This window comes from Myxine glutinosa, chromosome 3 (genome assembly GCF_964187855.1).
Source record: "Myxine glutinosa chromosome 3, kmMyxGlut1.1, whole genome shotgun sequence".
Classification (NCBI taxonomy): Eukaryota; Metazoa; Chordata; class Myxini; order Myxiniformes; family Myxinidae; genus Myxine; species Myxine glutinosa.
In genome coordinates this window covers 185,225,515-185,242,174 of record NC_136263.1, presented here as the reverse complement: position 1 = coordinate 185,242,174, position 16,660 = coordinate 185,225,515, and the positions used below count along the sequence as shown (strand labels likewise).

The 16,660-nt window shown below is 40.3% G+C and overlaps 1 protein-coding gene across 4 annotated transcripts in view; it reads left to right on the top strand.

The window, feature by feature from the left end:
• LOC137417146 (alpha-(1,3)-fucosyltransferase 7-like) overlaps nt 1-16,660 on the top strand; it is a 96,163-nt gene that overhangs the window by 10,290 nt on the left and 69,213 nt on the right. For 2 of the 4 annotated variants that reach the window (XM_078774828.1, XM_078774826.1), the window contains exons 2-4: nt 8,580-8,708; nt 10,952-11,117; nt 14,169-14,343. In XM_078774828.1, coding sequence (XP_078630954.1) covers nt 8,580-8,708; nt 10,952-11,117; nt 14,169-14,343 — 470 coding nt within the window. The remainder of the gene's footprint in view (nt 1-8,579; nt 8,709-10,951; nt 11,118-14,168; nt 14,344-16,660) is intronic. The other 2 variants (XM_068102935.2, XM_078774827.1) reach the window with 1 other exon arrangement.

Here is a 16,660-nt window from a genome sequence, read left to right as displayed (position 1 = left end):
TCAACTTGGTCCGAGTGGAATGAACATTTAAGTGGCAGCATCAACGTTACCTCCCATGATGAATTATTTTCTTGCATTTGTTTGCACTTTATGACATTTCTCTGTGAAGAGATATTGAGAGACAGTGAATACTTTCATTAACCTGCGCTCGCGAAGCGAAAGGCAGGGTTAAGCATTCGGGTCCGTCCGTACGTCGTACCTGCGTATGTCGCACGTACGTACGTGCGTGTCTGCATTAAAAAAAAATCATTTTCTCGGCAACCGTTAGTCCGAATGACATGAAATTTTCACCATAGGAGGGACTCCTCCTGTAGAATATTTTAGTGAATACTATGACGTCACAGGTCACGTGGTACTGGCGCCATCTTGGAAAATCAAAAAAGTTTGCACCTCTATATCTCAAAAACCGCTGCACAGAAATAATTGAGACAGGTCTCATTGCAAAGAACTCTCCATGCGGAATAACATATGTGAAGGATGACGTCATAGGTGCCGCCGTTATGACGTCATAATTCGACAAGTAAAAAACTTTATCTGATCAGGATGAAATTTCTTGAGCATCTTCTCGGTATAAATTGATGCAGAAATAAAATTATAATGACGCCGTAGGTCACGTGGTTCGGACGCCATATTGTTTTGAGTGAAAAACCACTAAAATCCAATTTTCTCCTAAACGACTGAACAGATCGAGGCCAAACTTTGCATGCAGAATCACATACCCATGACGAACAAAATCGTCAGCGAGAATGACGTCATGTGTCACATGGTTTCGGAGTTATGACGTTTTTAAGCATAAACTTTTAAAACCAAGCTCCTCCCTCATTTGTGATCCTATCGAGGGGAACCTTCACAGATGTGTTCACCATATCAGTCCACTAAAAGCACCTTTTGGAATTTGCGCTAGGTCACGTGGTTTGGTAGATATAAATAATTAAACGAAAAAAAAAATTATAACTCTTGAAACGCGTCATTGATCGACGTGAAACTTTATATTGTTACGGTTTCCGCGCGACACTCCTGCCCTTACCAAGGGGAGATTGAGCCACTTGTTCTTTTTGGGTCGTCGCAATCGAGAGACTTGAGTCGCCACTTCCGGTCGGACGTGAGACAGGGTTTCGGGACGATGTTCGCATGTACCTAAGTACTCACGCCACCACGGAAGCGGAGATCAAGTCTCGCACAAACCGCGCCTAATTTGAGTACGTCCGAGCGGATGGCATACCACGTGGTCCGTGCAGTTACCTGGTATTGGAACCCGATTAGAGCGATATAATTCATACCACGCTTAGTCAATAGATGGAAGGGACAAAACGGTCGAATCAAAGAAATAACACGTTTAATAATTATTATTTACAATGATTGGTAGAAGCAGAGACACAGGGCAGTTCTTATAACAGTCGTACTTTTCTCCCAGACATGGGCCCGTTCACACTCACAGGGGGAATGAAAGAAGGATGGTGTTCATGCGCTGAACGCGCCGGCTCCGTTGTGGTTCAGGAACAGCTCGCCCGGCGTAGCCCTCCGCGGTCACAGCACGTCCCTTGATGAAGGCGTGCCTTCTAGGCAGGCGGGAGGGATCCTTGCGGCACGTCTCTCGAACAAAGGCAGGCTGGCGAATATGCACGTCTCCCGCTCGGCTCGGCGGTTCCTCACAGTGCCATTAATCAATGGCGCGCTTTCACTCGCGTAACTCAATAGGGGATTTGCCTTAAGCTCAACCGAGCGTTCAACTTGTTCAAGCGCCTCTCCCCTCAAAAGTCGTTTGACTTCTTTCAGTGCACCTCTCCTCAGAACTGCTCAATCTCATCACCCAGCGCAGGTCCTCCTCAAACTTGTTCAAGCGCCTCTCCCCTCAAAACTTGCTTGACTTGTTTCAGCGCACCTCTCCTCAGAACGGAGGTGGGGGCTTTGCGCAAAAGGGTTATATTGCCACGCCCTTAGCCCGCATCGAATGTTCCAAAAACCACGCATTTTGACGCAGTGCTAAGCCACTCCCTTCGAGCCCTGATTGGCGGCTCGTGCTTACCGTCACTCCTTCCCTGCCTTCCTACGCCCTTGATCGACGTGTCCAGGCCTGCCTCGTGGCATTTCGCACCCAAGCCAAAGTATTGAGGCAGCATAAAGCATTGAAAGGACCTAACTCTCATTATTCTACTCAACGCAAAACTAACACAAGAAAAGGACTATGCTTACATTTACTAAGAAATAACTGAACTATCGCGAGGCTACGTGTGACTAATCTTTAGTGTGACTAACTATGAGGGGGAAAATTTACCTTTATTTGTAAAAACACAAAACCGCAACAATATTATCGTAGAGGTAAGGAAGTGTAACATTTGTGCAAAATTTCAAGATGATTGGATGTACAGTCTGAAAACTAGAAGTTGTTATTGCATGAAGAAGAAGAGTCTTCTAGAGTGGGTATGGAATTAATTATCACACTGCAAATGAAGAGCAGGCAAAGTATGGCGCGACCTCACGGGGTCATTTTGACCTCAAATAAAATTCTGATTTCAGATTTGTCAATCGCTGAGGTATATTAACACACGACCAAAACGGATTTGGCGAAATTCCAATGATTTTTGACGAAAATATAACATTTGTGTATGCATTTCAGTAAAGTAAAGTGTGTGATGTGTCAGCATTTTAAAAATTGAAATGTGGCTAATTGTAAATAACTCCATATGGGGAATAGGTGTTGTTAACAATGATGTCATTGGTGCCATAATTATGACGTCATAATTCGACAGGGACAACGCTTAGTCTGATCAGTTTGAAATTTATTGAGCATGCCCTATGCAACAATTATTTAGAGAATATAAATTTATGATGTCATCGCTCACGTGGTCTGGCAGCCATATTGGATAAAAAAAAGAAATGTTCAAAAATAGAAGAGTTGGCTCACACCAAGTTGACTGCGCAGGGTAAGTATTCTATGAATACCATCTAGTAATTGATTTATTATTGATTGACGTGAAGAATGTAAGATCTCTTTGTGGTTGGCTTTTTAGTTGTAGTATCTTTTTTATAATTCATGCCTGATTTCTAATTATTTCATTTGTAGCTCACCTGGACTTTAGGCAGGTGAGCTTATGTGCTCGAGCAGTGTCCGTAGGGCTCAGTCAGTGAGTGAGTCTGTAAACATAATTCATAATTATGTCATTACCTGGAGTAGCATCATAATTAGACAAGTAGAACGCTTGATCCGATCAGTTTGAAATTTCTTGAGCGTGACGTCCACAAAAATTATATGGAAGAATTCAATTTATGACGTTATTGGTCACGTATTTTGGCAGCCATATTGGATTGAACATAAATCGACATCATCAATAAACCACAAAAACACAGAAGCTAACTAGAACGGCACTCAGTAGACTGAGTAGAGAGTAGCCTCCGTCTGGTTGGCCATATCACTCAATGGTGAAGAATCACTTAAAAAATTAAATAATTATCATATCCGAATCCATATTCAGATCTTCACCAAAATTTAATCGATTCTTCCTCGTCACACACACAACCGGTCCATCACGTTTGGTATAAATCCGTCAACAACTTTTTGAGATATCGTGCTATGTATCGTTTTTGGCCTCACTCCCAATGGTGAAGAATCACTTAAAAAAATTAAATAATTCTCATATCCGAATCCATATTCAGATCTTCACCAAAATTTAATCGATTCTTCCTTGTCACACACACAACCGGTCCATCACGTTTGGTATAAATCCGTCCACAACTTTTTGAGATATCGTGCTATGTATCGTTTTTGGCCTCACTCCCAATGGTGAAGAATCACTTAAAAAAATTAAATAATTCTCATATCCGAATCCATATTCAGATGTTCACCAAAATTTAATCGATTCTTCCTTGTCACACACCCAACCGGTCCACCACGTTTGGTATAAATCCGTCCACAATTTTTTGAGATATCCTGCTATGTATCGTTTTTGGCCTCACTCCCAATGGTGAAGAATCACTTAAAAAATTAAATAATTCTCATATCCGAATCCATATTCAGATCTTCACCAAAATCGAATCTATTTGTCCTTGTCACACACCCAACCGTTCCACCAAGGTTCGTCCAAATCCGTCCACAACTTTTTAAGATAGCCTGCTATGTATCGTTTTTGGCCCAATCTCCCAATGGTGAAGAATCACTTTGAAAATTCTCGTCGCCGGATCCGAATCTTCACCAAAATCTAATCATTTCGTCCTTGTGACATACTAGTGGGGGGGCCAATGTAGCAGATTGAAATGCCCGTTGAAATTGCTTGTTAATTTTTGGACAATGGTTGGGCTGTCTTTAGGGATGATATAAGTTCTAGAAAAAATACGTCTCCAATTGTTTCAAGTTCTTTATGGCGGCCATTTTGGATTTTCAAAATGGCGGATGTCGAAAAAGGAAAAGTTCCATTATCTTGGCTTCTAAATGACCTAGAGTTTCGATTCTGGTGTCCAGTTGTACATTTTTGGGGATAGAGAATTGAATGAAACCTTCTTTAATAACCTACAAGGGATAAAAATAGGTTTTTATGGCACAGCCGAACCAGTGTCCAAAATCTAACTTAATGCACATCTATCTTAATTGTTATTTGTTATTTGTTATTTGTATGTTCCAGATTCGTGACCCTGAGCTATGATGGAGCCAAAAAGCAAGAAAACCAAGAAAGAAACTGATTTCACACTTTGCATTCAGTGCCAGGATCCCCAAGGTGCACTAGTGACTGAGCCAGCACTGGGCTCATATGCAAAGTTTCTCCAGTTCATCCAGGAGAGGGCACGATATGGTGATGCAGACTTCAAACAGATCAGCGAACGATTAAGCTGTTTCACTGCCACTGACTTGAGGAACAATAAAGCAAAGTGGCACCGGGCATGTTATGGATCTACATGCAACACTGCTCACCTGGAGCGTGCTAGAGTTCGCCACCAGAAAGCCTGCGAACATGGCGACACCCAGCATCTTCATAAGAGGTGTGGACGTCCTTCTTCTGCACCTGCCGCTGCAAGTACCTCAGGTTCTACGCAAGACGAGACTCTTCGCTTCACACGTTCATCATCAACTCCATTCAACAGAGACCTTTGTTTCTTCTGTCAAGAGGTCACTAAGGAAAGTGTACATGTTGTATGCACGTTCAACGCAGGTAAACAGCTGAAGAAAGCTGTTGAAGAAGGCAGCAACCACAAGTGGAAAGTTCAGCTGAGTGCTGCCATCAGTGCACATGATGCTCATGCGATCGACGTCAAGTATCATCTCCCATGCTGGGTGCAGAATGTCCAACGTGCTCCCAAGAGTGGGACATCAAGTGATGACAAAGAACACATACTGCAAGAAACTAATGTTATCAAAATAGCCGCAGACATTGAGTTTGTCAGCCTTGTTCGCTCTCTACTCCAAGCTGGTGAAATTCTCAACATGTCTGACCTGAAGTCGGTTTACTCCAGGATTCTTGACAATAATGGTGTGCACAATGTCCCATCACCTACTACCCAAGGCATGAAGGAGAAAATCAACTCTCACATTGATGACGTTCACTTCATGAAACCAAAACGTCGAAACGAGTCAGACTGTGTATTCTCCACTGCCGTGCGTGATGCAGCTGTCGAAGATGCAATGACGAAGACAAATGAAAAAAACATCGAACAACTGTTTGAGAGTGCCTCTGTTCTCCGCAGTGCCATTGCTTGTCAGAACAAGCACCCATGGCAATTTGAAGGAGAAATGAACACTGATGATGCTGAAAAGCATGTACCCAAAGTACTCTATGCTTTCCTCCGCTGGCTACTGGAAGGACCAGCCACGAGCATTGAGCCAGAGACTATGCGCTCAGCCACTATTCATCGAGATGTTATAACCATCAGTCAGAACATCATGTACGGCTACAAGTCAAAACGCCAAGTCACGTACAAGCCCAAAGAGCCAGATGCACCATTCCGCCATGCCGACATGCCGACAAAAGCAAGCTCATGGGCATCCTAGAAGATCTACCCAAGAAGTCAACTGGCACTGGTCAGCAGCCAGACGACGACAATCCTGAACATACTCCACCCCCTCCCAAGAAGGTGACTGTCATAGACGGCATGGCAGTAGTGCAAGCAATGGGTAAGCCACAATGGGTCAAAACATGTGCCGCCCACTGCTTACCACGTTCAAGACAGCACCCCGATTGGGAAACTGACAGCAAAACAGTTCCTGTCGCACACCAACACCAAAGATGAGCTAACTGTCTATCTGGCAAAGAAAGCTCTGTGTCACTTTGAGGGGACTACCAAGGTCTTCATCGTCACTTCAAGGCAGGATGTCTTCTCCAACTGCATGGATGTACAGCATCTCCGTAGCTCCCAGGAGGAGGCTGATACGAGGATCTTTCTTCACAGTCTAGATGCCGTCCGAAGAGGTGCAACACAGCTGTACATTCAGTCACCTGATACTGATGTATTCATCCTAGCACTCCACCGGTACCATGAACTATGCAAAGACACATACTTCATCACGGGTGTGGGGAACAAGAAGAGGCAAATCTCACTGGAACCAATAGTACATGAACTTGGTGTCAGGAAGGCTGCAGCCCTACCAGGATTCCATGCATTCACGGGAGCAGACCAGACTGGTCGGTTTGCCGGCAAGGGAAAGCTCACATGTTGGCAAGCCCTCAATAGGTGCTCTGTTGAGGTGGTATCTGCGTTTCATGACCTTGGGGCCTCTGAGGAGCTGAGAGCTGACACAGAAAGTGACATTGAGGCATTTGTATGCCAGCTGTATGAGCCTCGTACTACAGTTGTGGATGTGGGCAAGCTGAGGTGGAGACTGTTTACCAAGAAACAGCTAGAGGCACAGAAGCTGCCACCAACACGGGGAGCTTTACATGAAGCCATTGCTCGTGCACATTTCCAGGCCATGGTGTGGCATCAGGCTGATGTACCGGACCCCCAGCTTCCACAACCAACAGAACATGGATGGAGAGCAGAAGGAGATCAGCTGGTGCCCATCACAACCAAGGACCCTCCAGCCCCAGCTGCCATCACACATCTAATCAAATGTAACTGCAAGAAGACCCAATGCATGTCTCACTGCTCATGCAGGTCTCAGCATCTCAACTGTTCTGAGATGTGTATGTGTGGGGCAGATGAAGAGGTGTGTGGTAACACGGGTCAGGAGCGCCCCATGGGAATCGATAACACTGATGATGAGGAGGATGGAGATCCTTCAATGTAACAATGAACACTGCCAACTAAAAATATTGCACAAAGACATTATAAGTGTACATTTGAACACTAAAGTCCAGCCTTTATGTGATTTAGAAGTGAAAATGATGGAAAAAAATATATATATATGTGTTGGCATAAGTGCGTGAAAATCCAAGATGGCTGCCATAAGAACCCTTTTGATCATATGTAGGTGTATAAATGTGTGTTTATTGGATTAAGTATCCGCAAATATGTACATTTGGACACCAAAATTAACACTCTAGGTCATTTAGAAGCCAAGATAATGACAATTTCGGTTTTCAACAAACGCCATTTTGATAATCCAAAATGGCCGCTATAAAGAACTTGAAAAAAATGGAGACATATTTTTTCTACAACTTCTATCATCCCTAAAGACAACCCAACCAGTGTCCACAAATTAACATTTGAATTCAACGGGAAAACATTGGCCCCCCCACTATACGCTACATCTCTTCGAAATTTCGTCCGAATCCGTCCACAACTTTTTGAGATATTTTGTTCACAAACAATTAGATAGACAAACAGACTAGAAATCGTTCAGAGACCGAGGACTTGCCGGAATGTACTTTGACAGAGTTATTAGTAAAAAAAACAATTTTCGACCTTTAGTTTGACCTTTCAAGGTCAAAGGTCATGGTGCCAAATGAAATGTCGTATGTGACTTCCTGTATGTCAGTAACAGTAAGTGTATGCATATCTCTTGTACTTTTTGAGTTATAGTGGTTTGAAATATATTTTAAATGACAATTCGACCCCCCCTGATTTCACGATTTGTGTGACCTTGAGCTTGACCTTGGGCCTAGAGAGTTAAAAATTGGGCACAGTCTATTCCAGGGCAAGGCAAATATGTGTGTAAAGTATGGCGATGCTATGTGCAACGATGTAGACAGTACTGCGCACAAACAGACAGACAGACAGACAGACAAACCAACCAACCAACCAACTTGCCGGATTTTTTTCCGGCAAGTCACAAACAGACAGTGGTGAAAACATAACCTCCATCCACCTTTGATGGCGAAGGTAATAAACACCACACAAACACGTCCTGGCGAGGGTCTGCAATCTCAGATTGTTCTTTCTTGTTTTAGTTTTTTTTATCCAATTGCTCAAATCTCGACTCTTCCTGAAAAAGAAATTTAAGGTGAATGATCTTTGACGGTGTAAACAAATAATGTCCGAAACTTAATTTTGACATGTTTATGACAAAGTGTTATGTTAAGAAAGACTTAAGAAGAAAGGAATATTATTATTATTATTATTATTATTATTATTATTATTTTTTCATTATATTTATAATTTGTATGTTTTAAATTGCAGCGATTTTTCTCTGTCTCCTCTCCTTGAAATTTCAGGAATACTTATTTGGGCAAATACAAAGCATTTCAAGAGACGATTGAAGATTTTCCTTGTACTCATATCTTTTATCACTTCGATGACCATCATCTTGTCCGCAGCAGTGCAGTCACGAAGACAAAAAAACAGCTAAGACCATTTCATAATGTTTTTTTGTTTGTTTGCTTTTACAAAAGTTTACAATTATCACCTTGTATTAACTTTTGTCTCAAATATTGCAAACTACATGCATGTGGCCACAGTTGTTTTAATGCACAAGACAGAGGTCAGTTGATCCATTCCGAAAAGGTTACTAAAATAGACTCGTCTGGTGATGAAACTGCCAAATCAGAAATGCAGGCCTTCGAATAGGCCAAGACACATGAGCAACAGCGTATCACTCCAGTTTGTTGCAGAGAGGGTGTTGCATCAATGAGTATGCTGTCCTTATGAAGGACGTTAACCTGGGTGTCCCATCTTCTAAAAGCATTCGCTGGTGGATGCCAAACATCCCACAGTGTCTGTTGCAAGAGTAGGACTTTGTTTTACTGTTACCAAATTCCTGCCCTCATCTTGAGCTGTCATCTCTGCAACGGAATGGCAACCTGGCCAGGGTTGGTTCCTTGCCAGAAACATAGACAACTTACCATGAACACCCCAATGATCTGTGATGAGTGTGGGTATACCTAGACTTTGAGGCCTTTTGTGCCAGTAGCATGGACAGTGGACACCCAGACCTTGTAGTGCATTGTCAATTTCCCACAAATCCACTTTAGTTGCATACAACCTTCACAAACTTACCTGCTGTTATTACCCTCGCCAGAGGAGAGGGTATTGCATTTGACTCCGTTTATTACTTGCCGGAAAAGATTCCGGCAAGTATGTTGATCGGTTGGTTTGTCTGTTTGTCTGTCTGTCTGTTTGTGCGCAGCACTAGGTCTACACCGTTGCACATAGAATCGCCAAATTTTGCAAACATATTTGTCTTGCACTGGAAGAGATTGTGCCCAATTTTTAACTCTCTCGGCCCAAGGCCTCCGTTATGACGTCATAATTTGATAATTCGACAAGTACAAAATTTCAACCAATCAAGATGCAATTTCTTGAGTGACATGACAGCATCAACTGGTGGAGAAAAAAAATTAATAATGATGACGTCATCAGTCACGTGGTTCCGCCGCCATCTTGGAAAAACAGAAAAAATTTGCACCTCTATATCTCCAAAAGTGCTGAATAGAAAAAATTGAGACATTGCTCACTGTAAAGAACTCTCCATGGGGAATAAAATATGTTAATGATGATGTCAGAGGTGCCTCCATTATGATGTCATAATTCGACAAGTACAAAACTTCATCCAATCAAGATTAAATTTATTGAGCATCATCAAGGAATAAATTAGTTTAGAAAACAAATAATGATGACGTCATCGGTCAGGTGATTCGGCCGCCATATTTGTCCAAAATGGCCGATAAAAAAGTACATTCCGGCAAGTCCTCGGTCTCTGACCGATTTTTCATTTGTTGGTTTGTTTGTTTGTTTGTCTGTTTGTCTGTCTGTCTGTTTGTTTGTCCACACAGAATAAATATGATTTTCTTTGGAACCGTTGGTCCCATTGACAGGAAGTTTTCACCACAGGTGCAACTCCAACCTGTAGAATTTTTTAATGATAATTTTGATGTCAAATGTCACGTGGTTCGGCCGCCATCTTGAAAAAATCGAAAAAATTTGCACCTCTATATCTCCAAAAGCGCTGAATAGAAAAAATTCAGACATGGCTCATTGTAAAGAACTCTCCATGCGGAATAAAATATGTTAATGATGATGTCATAGGTGCCTCCATTATGACGTCATAATTCGACAAGTACAAAACTTCATCCAATCAAGATGAAATTTCTTGAGCATAATCTAGGAATAAATTGGTGGAGAATTTTTTTATGCCGTCATTTGTAACGTGGTTCGGCCGCCATCTTGGAAAAACCGAAAAACTTTGCACCTCTATATCTCCGAAAGCGCTGCATAGAAAAAATTGAGACATCGCTCATTGTAAAGAACTCTCAATGTGGAATAACATCTGTTAATGATGATGTCGTAGGTGCCTCCATTGTGACGTCTTAATTGCACAGGTACAAAACTTCATCCGATCAAGATGAAATTTATTGAGCATAATCTAGGAATAAATTGGTGAGCAAAAAAATAATGATGACGTTATCGGTCACGTGGTTCGGCCGCCATATTTGTTTTAACACAGCCTTAAAAACCACTGAAAACATCCTGGCGAGGGTCTGCAATCTCTGATTGCTCTTTCTAGTTTTCGTTATGCATTGTTAATCAGGTAAAATGCAATCTATTCAATTAAAAAGTGTAATTTTTCATCATTTGGTTTTCTCCACAGATGATCCCGTTTTGTTGCTCATCTGGTGGAAGCCGTTCAATATGCGCCAAGACATCGACCCATTTATTTGCCAAAATTATGGCATCCGTAACTGCCTCTTGACCACCAACAGAAGCAGCCTGGGTGCAGCAGACTTTGTTGTCATGCACCATCGAGAAATCAAAAGGTATCCCCGTTGCTTGAAACATTCGCACAGTTTTTTTTATTTCTATTTGATATGGTTTTTAATGAATATACTGTGGTGTAATGGAAAATGTGAACAAGGAATAGTAGTCGGCATGCTGGTGTTAGTGTCTCTGTGCTTATGGAATTTTTCTAGGATCCTAGTTTAAATCCCAATTTACAAATACCATGTTGATTTAGACATCATTAACTGATGTCCTTGAAATTCATGTAAGGGTACACATGTTGTTATCCTACACATATGATATCTACAGTCACGTGAAAAAGTAAGTACACCCCATGTAAAGTTTTGACTTTTTCAACATATTTCAACATACAGCTATTTGATCTTCATTTCAACAATATTGATCGAAAAAGGTGATATAATATAACAAATATCATGAAACATTTACATTTTGTAGTCCATTGTACAATTTAAATAAACATAAATGCAAATTTCGCATGTGGAAAAAGTAAGTACACCCCATGAAATACAAACAACAAAAAATAATATTTTCACAGCATTCAGAAAAAATAATATATATATATTTAATAATAATAAAATAATAATAATAAAAAATAATATTTCCAGGAGTAGCATTCAGAAATCCAAAAATACATATTACCCTCAGTAATACTTCCAACAGACTATAGGAACAATCCTTGTTACTCAGATCTTAACAGTGCATCTGCAATTACATTGTCCTTGCTTTTTATGTGTCTAATTTCCAAGTTGAATTCTGGTAAAGACAAGCTCCATCTCATCAATCTCTGATATTTGTTTTTCATCTTCTTCCTGTAGCAAAACATCACCAGTCCCCACATCGCCAGGATCTACCGCTAATTTGAAGTTTTTCTGACAATTTGGTGCCGCAATAACTGGAGAACTCATAAGTATGGCTTTAACTTTGTCGAATGCCGCCTGATAATCGCCAACCCATACAAATTTTGCCTTTTTCTTGAGCAGATTCATCAAGGGACAATAACATCAGATACATTTTTTGCAAAATCTCCAATACCATCCAGCCATACCCAGGAATCTCATGAGGTCCTTTTTGATTTTCGGTGCTGCCAAGTACCAATCAATTGCTCCCACCTTTGCTTTCACTGGCTGATCCTGACCTTGACCCACACAATTATTTAAGAACACAATCCGTGCTATAAAAAATTCTGATTTTACCAGATTTATGGTCAGTTGGCATGAGTATGTCTTGTAAAGAAAGCATGGATTCTCTTTCAGTGATCTTCCCAAGTCATGGAATGGATGATGACATTGTCTTCAAGGAAAGGTCATTGATGAGGCGTTGAAAGGAAGGGGGCCATTCTTGAGGCTGAAATGAAGAGCTTTATACTGGTAAAGTCCGGTGTCACAAAACAGATATTTTCTTTGCTCGTTCAGGAAGAAGAATATGCCAGTACCCTTTCAATAAACCATACTTTCTCACAAACTTAGCTTGACCGATCCTGTCATTGCGATTAGCAATCCTATGGTTTGAAGAAGAGTCGGTTCTAAACACTGCATTGACCCGTTTCAAATCAGTGCAACAACAGTAACTACCACCTGGCTTGGGTCGCAGGATGTAGGGTGAACTCCATTCACTGTCATTAGTTCCAATGATGTTATTCTCGAGCAAGTATTCAACCTACTAATGAAGATGTTCCAACTTGATGGGGTTCATCCAAAATGGATGCTGTTTTACTGGCGTGGTATCACCTACAAATCTTTCTATGGCACCTTGTGACTCGGCACTTGACTTAACCGGTTTCACCTCCAACTGATGCAAAACCTGTTGAAAAGGTTTTAACATGAAATTTGATCCCAGATCAGACTGTATGACCTTAGGTAGACCAACAAGGGTGAAGAACTTAACCAACACATTATGGCAATATTTGGTGCCCCAATTTTTCTAAGAGGTATCGCCTCTGAGAACTGAGTGGAAGCACACATAAATGTCAGTATGTGACACTCCAAAACTCCAAAAAGCACATATAAGGATCTAGATTGACTGCTGCATTGCTGCATTACTCGATATCGAGCTAGGACGCTGATATTTGGACACGACATTGACCAAGTGATTTGGCTGTAAAGGGCATTTTTGATTAATTAATTAATTAATTAATTAAATAATTAGTTGTGGATTAATCAATTACTTATTTATTGATTAATCAATTAGTTAATTGATTTTTTCAAAACGTTGCAGCTTCAGATGAAACACTGGTGGTTTAGTATCTCTCGATATCTCGATATCGATGAAACTCGATATCTCTTTTTTCATTCCAAACAGCATAACTCCAATCACAAATTAAATAACATTAATATAAAAAATAAACTTCTAACAACATTCGTGACATAAACAAATATTTAAATCCTGATGTGAAGTTCCATACGGTTGGGTGAATACAATTACGAATTCAAAATCGTAATTGTATTCACTCAATTCCAATCATCAATTGATACTTCAACAAAACGATTAACACGATTAACGTTTAACGATTTAACATTACGATTGAATGACGGTTGCATTTGGATATTATCAAACCCGCGCATTGCCGTCATCTGTCCACTTCCGCATTCGCGGCATGTTCATAAATGTCATCAAAATCTAAACAGTATTTGTAGAATTTCAATAAAAGCCACATCACTGTTCATATCGGTAAATATTATTCCATCGTGTTTGGAAAAACTGGAAAATTGGAAAATTGGAAAATTGGAAAAATTGGAAAAACAATATAGCCTATTTTACTCCCAGGGGTCCCGGGAATACCCACCCAAAATATCGTTGCGATCGGTTCAGCCGTTTTTGCGGTACCTTCGAACGGACAGACGGACATTTGGTGAATTTTAGTAAGATTAACCCTGCTAAATTTGTATGTTTGGAAAACTCAAATAAATTTGTTAAAGATGCCGATTCTACTTTTTCTTCAGTGACAAACTTATAACTCAAAGTGAATACCTGATTACTAATTTCACCACTGCAATATGTTTATAAAGAAAGATACTATTTGAAGGAAGATCAACGACTGTAATTTAGTTGTATTTGAAAATTGCACTTAGAAACGACTTGCCAAAAGGACGAAGACCAGACCAACAATGGGTGTGGATGAGTCTGGAGGCTCCACCAAATGCCAAGACTGAACACCTTGAAGGGATGTTCAATCTGACGTTGACATACCGTCGAGATTCTGACATATTTTCCCCTTATGGCTGGCTCGAGGAGATTAAGAACAAGGTGGGTACACAAGTGGCTTTTACTGGGGGAGTTGTTAATAATATACACTTTGTTTCTTTTACTTTTTTGTCGTTGATATAGATACACTGTTCAAATTAGAATCATTTTATGGGGCTCATGAAAGAGTAAAATAACAAAGGGCAGAAGTCCTAGATGTAGAAAAGGCTCAGAGGTTGAAAGAAAAGCTCAAAGGTAGAAAAGAAGGAAACTAGATGGTATTCATAGAATACTTACCCTGCGCAGTCAACTTGTTGCGAGCCAACTCTTCTGTTTTTGAACATTTTTTTCCTTTGATCCAATATGGCTGCCAGACCACGTGAGCGATGACATCATCAATTTATATTCTCAAATATAATTGTTGCATAGATCACGCTCAATACATTTCAAACTGATCAGACTAAGCTTTGTCCCTGTCGAATTATGACGTTATAATTATGGCACCAATGACGTCATCGTTAACAACACCTATTCCCCATATGGAGTTCTTTACAATGAGCCATGTTTCAATTTTTTTCCATGCAGCGGTTTTGGAGATATAGAGGTGCAACATTTTTCGGTTTTTCCAAGATGGCGCCTGTACCACATGACCTATTACGTCATAATTATCATTAAAATATTCTTCATGTGGAGGCGTTCCTATGGTGAAAATTTCGTTCCAATCAGACCAACAGTTGCTGAAAAAAAATTCACAATGATCAGATATGTGTTGTACTTGTCGAATAATGACGTCATAAATAAGGCACCGATGACATCATCATTAACATTTCTTATTCCCCATGGTGAGTACTTGACAATGAGCCATGTTTCAATTTGTTCCATTGAGCAGTTTGGGAGATATAGAGGTGTAACGTTTTTCCCAAATGGCGTCCATACCACGTGAACTATGACATCATAATTATGAATAAAAAAATTATACAGGTGGAGGCGCGTCTGTGGTGTCAATCGGACCAACGGTTTCCAGGAAAATGAATTTTTAAAATGCAGACACGTACGGGACACGGCATATGGCACACGGCACGAATATAGCTGAATGCTTAACCCCGCTTTTCGCTTCACGAGCGCAGGGTAAATATGTGGTGCATTGAAATTAATTGCCTGGAGAGAATAGCACGAAACAAGTATTCTCATGTCTCCTCCTGTGAAGGAATTACTCCTCACGTCTCTTTAGACCCACCAGATTGGTAAACACATGTACCAAGAGACTCCAAACAAAACCAAGAAGGCTATGTCCGTCGAAAGTCGACACTGCATCGACGCCATAAAAATGGCGCTCACACACTCAAGGGGAATCCTTAAACAGCCGACAGAACTAGGTCAAACCATCTCACAAAGAGGGATTAATATTGAACCATAATTGAGCAAGTATCGATGCAGTCAAAGGACACCACCCACATGCCAAATAAATAAATAACATATCCTCCAGTGCGTGGCATTGCCGCTGTGCAGCACATGGAGACGGTACTGGGAGGGAGAGGTGCACAATAATTAAATGATTAATTGCGTATTTAAAATAAATAAATTAGAATTGTAAAATAATTAATTTCTTAATCAATTGGCTAATAGCATACCGAAACCACCAGTGTTTCATCTGAAGCTGCAACGTTTTGAAAAAATCAATTAAATAATTGATTAATCAATAAATAAGTAATTGATTAATCCACAACTAATTATTTAATTAATTGATTAATGAATAAATCAATAATGCCCTTTACAGCCAAATCACTTGGTCAATGTCGTGTCCAAATATCAGCGCCCTAGCTCTAAAGGTGCCTCAGATATTGCCTATATGAGAAAGGAAATAAATAAGTATTTAATAAATCGATAATAATTAATCAATTAATTAATTAATTAATTAATCAAAAAATAAAAAATACCGTTTTTTCCTAAGCACGTGCTCACTTGTGCCAAAAATCCAGCTTCCAAGCTCAAAGGATGGCTGATATATCGCCTGGACAAACAAAAAAACAAGAAAACAAACAAACAAACAAGAAAACAAACAAACAAACAAGAAAACAAACAAACAAACAAGAAACCAAACAAACAAACAAGAAAACAAACAAACAAACAAGAAAACAAACAAACAAGAAAACAAACAAACAAACAAGAAACCAAACAAACAAACAAGAAAACAAACAAACAAACAAGAAAAACAAACAAACAAATGAACATATGTCACCCACAGGGTGAACCGTATCTTGCCCCTGCATCTGTCTATTTTACCTTTTGGTCAAAATTGAATGACCTTCAAAATGACCTTGAAGGTCAAGGCCGATCGACACCAAAAACTAATCAGCTGAGCGCCATACCACACCCTATA